At 35.1% G+C, this 12,263-nt stretch overlaps 1 protein-coding gene across 41 annotated transcripts in view; it reads left to right on the top strand.

Moving 5' to 3' along the window:
- The window catches only part of LOC145266992 (coronin-2B-like), a 370,386-nt gene that overhangs the window by 321,525 nt on the left and 36,598 nt on the right, over positions 1-12,263 (top strand). For 11 of the 41 annotated variants that reach the window (XM_080122855.1, XM_080122847.1, XM_080122848.1 and 8 more), the window contains one exon: positions 3,602-3,826. The exons of the other annotated variants lie outside the window; for them this stretch is intronic. In XM_080122855.1, coding sequence (XP_079978981.1) covers positions 3,602-3,826 — 225 coding nt within the window. The remainder of the gene's footprint in view (positions 1-3,601; positions 3,827-12,263) is intronic. 41 annotated transcript variants of the gene reach the window in all.

Here is a 12,263-nt window from a genome sequence, read left to right as displayed (position 1 = left end):
CTCTTCCTCCTTCTTCACTCCCATCCCCCTTCTTGTTTTTTTCACTCCCATCCCCTTCTTGTTTCTTCACTCCCATCCCTCTTCTTGTTTTTTCACTCCCATTCCCCTTCTTGTTTTTTCATTCTAACCCCTCTTCCTTTTTCACTCTTACTCTTTTTTCTTTTTCACTTCTACCCTTCCTCCTTCTTCACTCTTACTCTCCCTCCTTTTCTCTCCTTCTTCACTCCTATCCCGTTTCCTTTTTGACTTCTACCCTCTCTCCTTTTCGCTCCTACTTTCCCTTCTTTTTCATTCCTACCCTTCCTCCTTTTTCACTCACCCTACCTTATTCACACCTACCCTTCCTTCATTCCTACCCTTTCCCCCAATCTTCACTTCTACCTATCCTCCTCCTTCTTCACTCCTACTCTTCCTCCTCCTCCTCCTTCACTCCTACCCTTTCTCCTCTTCCTCCTCCGCCTTTACTCCTACCCTTCCTCCTTCATGCTTATTTCTCTTCCTTTTCACTCCCACCCTTTTCACTCCTACCCTTCCTTCATTCACTCTTCTCCTCATTACCCTTTTTATCCTACACACCTACCCCTCCTACCCTAACCCCTTCTTCATCCTCTACTTCTCCCAATCCTCACACTTCTAATAATGGTTCTTATGCACAAGACACTCATATTCCTACATCTCAACCGATCAATTTTAGAACCACTCAATAATTGTTCAAACTATTGCAGAAATGGACAAAATTCTGCTGTCAAGACAACATTCTTGAACATTGCTTGAACAATTATTTATTACCAAACAAAAAAATATGCATATTAAAAAGATGATCTTGGGTCATTTTTTTTTAACCACGGTTCAAATAATTCCACAAATGACGAGTAGAAATTACAATCTCAAGATTATTTTCTTAATTTCGAGATTTCATATTGAGTCTCGAGATCTTGAAGTCGAGATTTCCAGAACTGGCAATCATTGATCGATTGTTAGGTCTACTTGCTTTAAGAGTTTATGTATTCAACCCTTACTTTATGGAACATATATCTTCGATATTGTTGAATACATGTATATTCGTGTGATTTATTTTATAACTAGCTGGACCCGTACCCAGACGTTGCTTGGGATTAGTATATTTAATCAACTATGGGAGTAAAGTATTGTTAATATTCATATATCTATGCATTATAGGGAACTTGAATGTCTACTAGACACTGTCCTCGAGTATCTACGGTCTCTCTGTACAGAGGTTTGCCAGGATAACCTACCATGTAGATACTTCCCCCTTCAGGTAAACCCTGACTAAATATTCAAAATAATATAATATTCAAAGCACAAATAAAATCTCATCAGTGTGGCTATCCTACACCGGCTTATACAAGGATCATTGCACCTTCTTTAAGTGATGTTGCCTATAGTAAGTAACACTAAGTTGGATACTCAACCAGACTAGATGAATTCTTGTCCTGGAATCTAGTAAGATCAAGAGACATAAAGATATTCTATAACATAGTTAATTGGTAAGTAGATGAGAAGAAAATTAATATTCCTAACTTCTTTACTCAAAGTTTGAGAGATAAAAAGAGAACTGTAATGGAAGACTTGTGTTATTCGGATTCATCGGACTTGACCCATGGCGTAATGGTTAAAGTACTTGAGTAAAATCAATTGTAAAAGTGATATTCACCTGAAGGTTCAATTCTCAGTGTGGGCGATCAAAAAATACAGTTGCGAATTACTTAGTACCTCTATCCAGTCATGGCTGACGGAACAAGAGCATGCTACTCCCATGAAGTAAATAAAGGGTTCCATTCGAAATTCCGTCCAAATTCCTGAGTCCGACAGAAAAATTTCTAAGTTCGACAAGATACTCCAAAGAAGGTTGGGGGTTATATCGACCAAAATGTTGTGAAAATCACACAAAAGAGAACAGTAATTTGATGAACTCAAATGATACGTATAACCCGTCCTCTATTAATTTCTTTATTGCGGACTATTATCCTCATTTTTATTAGTTGTTGTTTCATGACATTTCGGCCAATTATTCCTCTGGCCTTTGTCAGGTGGTAACCACGACAGGATAGGAACTTCAAATCACCTAACTGCATCCTCAGCAATTTCTGCCATCGATAGTTGTCGTCGTCTCACCACGTGAGGATGCAGTTACGGTTACCACCTGACGAAGGCCAGAGGAATAGTTGGCTGAAACGTTGTGAAAAGGGTAGTGTATATGTAGGTAATAGTTTTAAAAAATATAGGCTACTGTGAAATAATTGGAATCATTAAAGAAGAGCCAATAATAAAAAAAGAAAGGAAAAAAATAAGGGAGACAAAAGAGAAAGTGAAGAAAGATGGGGAGAAGATAGAAACAGTAAATAGAGGATACAGAAATACATATATGAATAGATGAAAACAATATATATCAGAATAAAAATAAAACGATCTGAAAGTGAAAAGATGGGGTTTGAAAAATGTTCAAGGTGTTGAAAAAAAAAAAAAAAAATATATATATATATATATATATATATATATATATATATAAACAATAAAACTACGAACTGAATAACTACCCGGATGAAGCTATTTTTAGCAAAATATTGGACTTAAAACACCAGCAAAAGGACATAAAAATGATTTTATCATTTTCCTGACATCTAAAGTTTTCAAAATATTCAAATTTCTATTCAAAACGAGGGTCTTCAAATAGTGTGCAACTATTTTCTTATTTCATATTCCCGCTCGAAACTGGAACGAACGCACACGTCAAAAATGTACAGTTCGTACTTTTAAATTTCTTCTCCAGGACTTTCTTCCTCTATAACAACAAAATGAAGAAAAAACACAAAACTAACTGACTAACTACCCTGATGAAGCTATTTTAGTGAAATATTGGACTTACAACACCAAGAAAAGGACATAAAAATGATTTTATCATTTTCCTGACACCTAAAGTTTTCAAAATATTCAAATATATATATATATATATTAATGTTGGATGATTTCAGTATTTTTTCCTATGCAATTATCGATTCCGATTCTAAAATCACCTAAAACGAATAGAATTCTATATGAGGGGGGAATGTGGTAACGGAGAATTCTGGTCTACTTTGAAATGTGGATTAATTTTTTTCTTTTTTTTTTTTTTTTTTAAATTTGAAAAACTTAATGATTTCCTTTTTTTATGTATTATATTTTTAAGCTTTTGATACACTCGTCACAATATTTTTCATTTAGATTTTTCATTTGGATGAGCAACAAGAAATTTAGTTTTAAACAAAAATAAATAAATAAATGAGGAAATAAAAGAATATCTTTTAGAATCAGAAATTAGGTTCAAAATTTACAGATTCCAATACCCCAGAAACTTCTGATTTTTCCAGTTCCCAATTCAGATTCATTTTGGTCCAAATTAATTAGGCTAACCCATTTATGTTATCAAAAATATTTTCCCATATGTGTATATATATATATATATATATATAATTTTTCCTTTTTTTTTCTTTACATTTCCTCAATGGAATATCCTCTGTCTACTAACCAGATGCAAATATATTTTTTAAATTTATTTTCTATCATTTTTTTCCTCCATCAATCAAATCCATTCACACTTCAGCTAGACTTCATTCAACCTGCAGAATCCCAAATAACCAATCACTCTTCAATCGCAGAGAATTCTCAGGAAACTCCGATTACATCTGCCAATTTTTTGGCACCTTTCCGTTCTGCTAGCGAAGATTCTCTGGTGACTTGTTCCACAGAAAATAACTCGCCACTCAAGACGTTTCATTCTTTTATGAATTTGTCTTTCCGGCCACCGCCAGAGTCTCTATCCATACGTGTAAGTGTGTTCCATTATTTCAGCCCCCTCACCCATATTTGCTAAGCTTCGGACAAATGAGCTGTTTGTTCAACCCCACATAACCTACTGATTCTACTCTCTTCCTGAACTCTAAATCTTAATAAAATAACTCAACGTCACATGTCAAAGTACACGTTTTTATCAAAGACTGAATCTTGGATTCTTGTCGTCTGAACTTCTCTTAAAAGAAGACTAGCCTGGGTGTTTGGAGGTGTGTGCTGAGCAAAACAAAGAAAAAAAGTTGTAGTAGGCATAGGCAGGAAGGCTCGAACCCGTGACACAAAGGCGGAAAAGAAAGTGGAGGTGTGTGTAAGGGTGTTGGTTGAGTAAAAGAAAAAAAAAGGAAAATTGTGAGCGCAAAAAAAAAAAAAAAAAGAAAAAGTGGTAGTAGGCAGGCAGGCTCAAACCCGTACCGCGAAAGAGGAAAAGAAAGTGGAAAAAAAAAAAACGTGATGTGTTGTTCCCATCGCCAAACTGGAAGTGACATAGGTTTAAATTAAATTAAGGCTACACAATCGAAAAGAGGCGATGACTTTCGAAAATATCAGCGAAAAAAGCAACCCCTCTCTGTAGAAAAGTGCTCAGTTGAGGATGAATGAATTAATGTTTTTAGCCAATTTTTCGATATTTGTCGACCAAAGGGTTGAGCTTGAAAATGATACCAATCTTGTGAAAATCCTTTGCCTCTGTCGAAAGTTTTTGTGAAAAATGCAAATACATACACACATACAATCTAGCTCAGGATTGGCAAAAAAGTAAACTGCCATAGTTATAGACTTTGTATTTGCTCAGGAGAAAGCTGGCTTAACCCAACTAGGATGATAGCCATTTTAAGAGAGTAGAAAGTGAACATTGGGTTTACTTTCATGACTCTCCTAACTCACTTCCTTTATTTTTGTCCTTTAGTTCTCACATTCAATAAGTGACGATTTTGACAAATGGGAAAGAATTGCTGTTTACTGAGTCGGAATCTATTTATCTCACACTAGTTTTAAATTATAAAGTTGTTTTTTTTTTAACTCCTTACATTAAGTGGCTTCATGCCTTGTTTGGAGTGGTTTCCATAAAAAAATGTAAGTAAAGTGCAGGATGATGAAAGAATTTAAAAAAAAAAAAAAAAAAAAAAAACACCCATGTAATCGTTAAAATTTGCAATCCTTCCTACAATCCAAGTATATTTGGTGGAAATAAACTTCAGTCAGTGTCCGACTTGCCCACCAAGTTTCAGTCATGAATGCCCAACAGTGTTTTTTCATCCCATCATCACAACATCTAAAACAATTGTAGCCTAGAATATTAATACTTTATAACAACAACTCAAGCCCACAATGCTGACTGCAATTAGCACTCCTAGTTTTAAAACAGATTAATAAACCCCATTGCTGTTATTACTATTACCACTACTACTGCTGCTAAGTTGCCCCAAATGTAGTTAGTAACTAATAGACTTGCTAGCATGATTAGTCCTTTCTAAAAAAAATCTGCCTTACTAAAACAATTCACAACAATTTTAGGCTGACTTCCTGATCAGATACTGTTACATATTCACTGTGGCCGGTTGTTCAAAATGTGTTTGTCTATTCTATATAATGTTTACACGTACTTTTGTCGCTGGCACAAAATATATACACACACTGACAGCAAAGTAAAAATCTCAGCACAGTTGATCTATAAAAATATATTGCTTTTATTTCACACCGACAAATCAGCTTTTCAGTGATAAATTATTATTCTGTGTTTTGACGTTTATGGAAGGCGTGTAGGGTGAGGTGTGGTTGTTGTCGGATGTCAGTGAAGAAATAATAGCGCAGCCTTACTCTCTCTGACCAACTGGCTGCTTTTTCTCTGTGACGATTTTATTTATAAAAACATTCTCTTCCTATTGGAATGTTTAATATTTCCTTTGTCTATTGTTTCAATCTTTTGACCGATATCCTCTCACATATTTCTGGGTCAAATTATCCATTCCGTTAGACAATGGTGGAAAGTCCAGAATTTTTCACATTTGACTCCATTTGCATGTGTGCAAACCATCAAATGTTTTTTTACTTCTCTAGTTGCCTACCAATATCTGACAATACAATGCTACTCAAAAGAGGAAATAATTCCTGGGAGGATGGTCTCCTAATAACAGAACAGATACTCAATGCCTCCGGTCAGTCTCAAGAGATGATGGTTACTGCTGTATGGGCAGCTGCAAGTGTTATAGTGAGGCAAGAGTTGTGCAATCCCAACCACATCTCTTCTGAATCTTGCTTGAGTCCAGTGGCAAGGAGAGACCCAAAATTGACTGGAAACAATACCGAGATAAGCGGAGAGCTCATACAGCACCTGAAAGTCCCTAACGGTCACCCATTTTAGTACTAACCAGGCTCAACGTTGCTTAACTTCGGTGATCTGATGGGAATAGGTGTGTCAACATCATTATGCCATGCAGAACGGATACTATGCAACTCCAAAGAGGAGGTAATTCCTGGGAGGATGGTCGCATGACAGCAGACTAGATACTAAACTACTTTTTTTTCGAATGAGGAAAAGATAATTCCTGCAACGATGGTCTTTACACTATTCTGCTGACTTGAATTAAACATTTAAAGGTGGTATAATTGTACAGTTAATAGAATAGTTCAGTGTCGGCTTCAGACAGACAGATGTTGAATCACCATTAGTAATAGATACACACTGAAGATCTGAGATGTAAAGAAACAATTGACTATCTAACTTTATTCACATTTATCTATTGAGCATTAGAAGATAGTATATAAGTCTGAAATAGTATAATAAACTGAATTTTAAAAAATACTACAATTAATATCAGTAATAGTAGTAGTAGTAGCAATGTCAGCTTCAGACAAATACCAAATTTCCGTTAATAATAAATTATTATATGAACTTGTTTTCATCTCTCCATTATATATGGGGTTTGAATTTGTTGCTCTTTGCAGGCTTGTATTTGAATTACATTAGCCCACACTCCCTCACAAACGAGGGAGCAATGCCTGGGAGGAAGTCTCATAATAACAGAATAAATACTGCATTATCCCCCCCCCCACCAAAAAAAACAATATAAGGTAATTTCTGTGAGGATAGTATCATGACTAACCAACATACACTACAATATTACCATACCTCAAACAAGGATGCAATGCAAGGAAACTCTTCTGATAACAGAACAGATACTACACTATCCTGCCGACCTGAATTGCACATTGAAAAATGGTAAAATTAATAAAAGAAGTAAAAGTAGAGTTTTGGCTTCAAACAGACAAATACTAAATCTCTGTTAGTAAATTGAGAGTTGAAAGATAGAATAAATTTGCTACCATATTCTGGTAGCAGAAACCCACCATGAAGCAAGCAAACAACAGAAGATATTGTGTTTTGAGAAAAGCAGCTTACTTTGTAGACTTGTATATAATCATGTCTGTCAGCTGTTTTCACTTGTGAAGTAATCCATTTCTGTTTCCAATTAATGTTGATTATCAGGAGAGGAAACTGGCCGTTTCAGGGCTTTCCTCTTAGTTTATTTTCTTGTAGACGTGTATATAATTGTGTTTATCATTTTTTTTTTTTTCTTTTTACTGTGGAGTATTTTATTTTGTCCTCCAGATAATATTGGGTCATCAGGAGAGAATGCGTACGGTTTCAGAGCTTTCCTCTCAACCGTGTTTTTGCATATCAGGCTCTCCTGGCTGATACAAGACCGGATTATCTGAATTGAATTTAAATGAACTACTGCATACAATATAAATAGACGTTTAATAATTTAACATTTCCTGTTACGAGCAACGGCTTTGTGTGTGTCGTTTAAATGTTCAAAGGCTGTGTCTAACATATTCGTTAAGACGTGCTCATATCAAAAAAGAAAAACATAAATGAAATAAAACAAATAAAAACTAAATTTAAAAATAATTTAATAATGATAAACTTTTCTTTTCTTCAACTGTTTATCAATTGATTGTGAAATATGATTTTTCTAATATGAGATTGTATATGGAGCACGCCAAATTTGCATATAAGTTCATGGTACTCTACAAACTGGAGCAGGTATACGTTCTCAGTGTTAAATATCTATGATCATTTTCAAAGCCACTATCAAATCATCAGTTTTATCCTGGTGTTACTAGATTAGGCTGTCTAAAGATATCGGTTTCCTGACTTAAATTCATCATATAATAAAGTTGTTTTTTTTTTAATCTCTATGCAAAATTTAATCATATTCTGTAAAGTCCAAAGCAAAATTAACAATCGTATCCCCCCCCCCTCCGTCTCTTTTTCTTTCTTCCTTACTTCTCTGTTTGAAGATACTGGCTTCCTGACTTGAAACTTTTTACTTTGGAAAACATTTTCAAGAAAGTGACAACATAGGGCCGCCAACACCCCCCTACCGTATTTCCACCTGTATCTGAAAACACAATATGCATCATACAAATATCTGTGCATGATGTTGTCAAGCTAATCAAAACCCTTGATTCCAGTGAAGCAACTGGCCTTGACGGCATTCCAATTATAGTGCTGAAAAAGTTTCAACCAGAAATAGCTCCCATACTTACAAAGCTGATTAAGCATTGTCTTAAAGAGAAATACATCCCAACACCCTGGAAAACCTCATTAGTATGCCCTGTATTTAAAAATTCAGGTAATCATTCATCTTCCTCCCAGTAAAGACCAATCAGTCTCTTGTGCATCATGAGTAAGCTGTTGGAATCTGCTTAAATAGAGAAGTGGTCAACCACCTCAGCAAAAATAACCTCAATGACATGCAATATGGCTTTCGTTCTGCTAGATCTACAGCAGATGTGCTAACTGTTATATCTCATAGGATTAACGAATCTCTTGACAAGGGCTTTGTTTCTAGGACAATTGCACTTGACATATCAAAGATCTTTGATAGGGTATGGCAGAAAGGTCTACTCCACAAGATCTCCAGTTACGGTACAACTGGAAAATATTAGCAGCAGCCATCTTAGTATACATGCAAATTAAGCAAGTGTGCACATAATGACGTCATAGGAAGAAGGAGAAAAATGAAAAGAAAAAAAAAGGATAGCACATGATCGAACAAAGGAAGTAAACGGAGGTGTTTTGACTTGACTCGTATGTGATGATAAAAACATACACCGCAGGGTCAGTGGCATGTGTTGTTGGAAATTACTGGAATAAATGCGTTTTGTATTCACCTAAAAAAAAAAATTTTTTTTTAAAATGCAGAGTTGTATTTTTATTATGTTCGTCCATGTTTGTTTGTTCCTGTGACGGCACCAGACAACGTGTGTGTCAGAGTGATTGAAGTGTGTAACAACACGGTCAAAGTGTAACAGCCACGTTACATTGCTGTACCATATGCGAGCTTGTATTTGTTTATCCTTGTGGCCTTCTGCTAATTGCTCTCTCATATACAGGCTTGCGCTTGTCGCTTTGTCATAAATGGGCATGTGCTTGCTGCATATGGGATGGCATTTCTCTGTCTGTATAGGCTTGTGTTTATCTGCCATATTGTCCTCAGACAGCATCACAGTTTTTTCATCTAGGGCAGTTGTCTCTGTGTGTGGATATATATATATATATATATATATATATATATATATATATATATATATATATATATATATGCAGGGTTTGCACAGACTTAAAAAGTTCTTGAATTTTTACTTTTGCCTTGAAAAGGCCTTATTTTTAATATTACCTTGGAAATCCTTGAAAATTTCTTAAAGAGCCTTGAAAATTGTATCCTTTATGTTCAGTAAAAATTTGCGTCAAAATATTAAAAATTCATTCAAATCTCCCTCAATTTTTGTTTTCATTTATAAGCCGGAGAGGGGGGGGGGGCACAAGAGGGGAGGAGTAGAGGCAGCTGCCATAAATAAAGTTGACCTCTCCCACTCTAGGAAAAAAATACTTTCCTTGCGCGGATAGGACGCTCCAATAGTGAGTTCTCGTTCTCGTTCTCGTTCTCGTTCTCTCTCTCTCTCTCTCTCTCTCTCTCTCTCTCTCTCTCTCTCTCTCTCTCTCTCTCACACACACACACAAATTGTAATAATTTAAAATGATGACGGTCGGTCCAAAAAAAAGGGTGGACAAGACGGCAACCATCTTGGTTGGAAATTTAAAAGCTGTAAAGAGTGTTAATATTTGAAATGAAATAAGAAGCATTTAAAACTACTTCAAAACACCAAAAAATGATGCAGGTTGCAAAGTAACTTTTATTGGCTATGGTAGCATTTATTTGTTGTATATTTTATTTTTTTTACCACTTTTTTTGACTCGCTATAGATTGTAAAACAAACCCCTAATTTTTTGAAAACCTAAATTTTGTCTGAAGAAGGCCTTGAAAAGTCTTTGAAAATCGACATTGAAAATCTGTACAAACCCTGGTATGTATGTATGTATGTATGTATGTATGTATGTATGTATGTATAGCTAAAACATCAAGTCATGGAGTTGGTATATTCTTGATCAACGTTGCCCTGGATGAATAATATATGGGAAAAAATATTATTCATTCTTAGAGGGTCAATTGGGTTAGATTTTGTTGGGGGGGGGGGTCATCCGTTTCCAATGTTATCTATTATATTAATGAAGGATGTATAACAAATTATTTTCAATACATTAAAACAAGAGAAAGGGAATGGACTGGGTTGGGGGGAAAGAAAAGTAGAGAGAGGGATGTGGAAAAAAAAAATGGAGACTGGGGGAGGGGAGAAAGATAGAGAGACAAATTAAAAGAGAAAGATGTAAGTTTTAATATAAACTTAGCACACACACGCACACACACACACACACACACACACATTATTTAACAGCTATTTTCTTTTTTTGTGGCCCCAGAGAACACCGGATATCCCTGCTAGTTAGAAATAAAAATGATAATAAAGTCTGTTGTTTAAAGTTTACAAATCTCCTTGGACTGAACGACCAGCCTGTTTTTTTTTTTTTTTGTTTTCTTTTGTGATTGTAATTTGATTTTAACAAAAAAATAAACAATAAAAATGTTTAAACATCTTACCATCCTATAAATATGTCAAAAGTTTGTGTCTGGGTAAAATCAGCAACATTTTATGGAAGATATTAATTTTCAAAGTCAATGGTTGCGGCTTCTTATCGTATTCGTTTTTTGTTTTGTTTTTTTTTTTTTTTTGTTTTTTTGTTTTTCTCTCTTGCACACGAATACTACCCATCAAAATTTATATTTTTATGTGGTGGAGCAGCAGTCACTTATTCCTTGGATTAATGGCTGGAGAATATTACCAACAAAACGTGGAGAATTTGTATTCTTTGATTTACTGTTCTTATCTTGAGTGTCATTTTTACAACATTTTAGTCTGTGTAACCTCTGACCTCCTTCAGGTGTATCTTGTCAAACTTTGTAATCTTTCTGTCAAACTCTGGAATCTACATGAGATTTCACAAGGAACCTTTTATTTAATCCATTAGGGCAACATATTCTTGTTCCATCAGCCATGACTGGGTAGAAGTCTTAAGTAATTTAAAATTCATCATCATATCTTATCGCAATAGAAATTAACACATCGCATGGCGGTGCTGTTTGCCGCCTTAAGGTCTTGGTTTGAGCAATGAGGACCCAATCGGCAGTTTTCCCTAAGGTGGTGCATCGTTTGTACCTCTCCACATGGACATAAAGGTGAGGTGTCTAGGCCCCACTTGTGGAGATTGTCTTTTGTTTTGCCTTCTTTGGCTCTGGCTCTATTTAGAGTCACCCAGTTTTTTTCTACCAAGGTTTGAACCCTGGGGGAGTGTTTCTTTTGGGTCTGGTAGAGCTTCATTTTTATTCCTGCTGTTAGTCTCGCCAATAAATATAATTTACAACTGTATTTTGGGTATCACTCACACTGAAGGCTCAATTCTCAGTGCGGGCGATATTCAGAATTCAATTGTAAATTAGGACTACTACCTTACAAGGAAGATGACAATGTTAGTCTTTTTTTGCAGTTCTTGAAGGGAGGTGTCGACATCTATCTATACTCCTATCAATTTTTGTGTGTGTGTTGATATTCATATTAAAAACCCGTTTGTCTATTTAAAAAGAAAATTCGACCTTGCTATATATTAGGTGTGGAATTGCATTGATCTGCAAAAGATCTAGTTGATTTGCATATTCTTTTAAACATTCATTTTAATTAATTCCTTATTAGTTTTGTTTTGTTTTCTTTTTGTTTTTCGGTTTTCTTATGGAATGATCATCTTTAGTTAACTATTACGTGTAATTAATGAAGATATTCTACTTAATTTATAGTTGCGTAATATTTGCATAAAAAGTTAAACACAAATCTCTTTCTATATATATTTATGTATGCATATATATATTTGTTTAAAAAAATTTGCCTACCAAACTCCTCTGTCAGTTTTTGGTCTACAGACATGAAACTTAATATATAGGGTATTCAAACCCATGTGA

The sequence above is a fragment of the Euprymna scolopes genome, chromosome 42 (genome assembly GCF_053919585.1).
Source record: "Euprymna scolopes isolate OS-2025 chromosome 42, ASM5391958v1, whole genome shotgun sequence".
Lineage (NCBI taxonomy): Eukaryota > Metazoa > Mollusca > Cephalopoda > Sepiida > Sepiolidae > Euprymna > Euprymna scolopes.
This window is presented reverse-complemented; position numbering and strand designations above follow the sequence as displayed.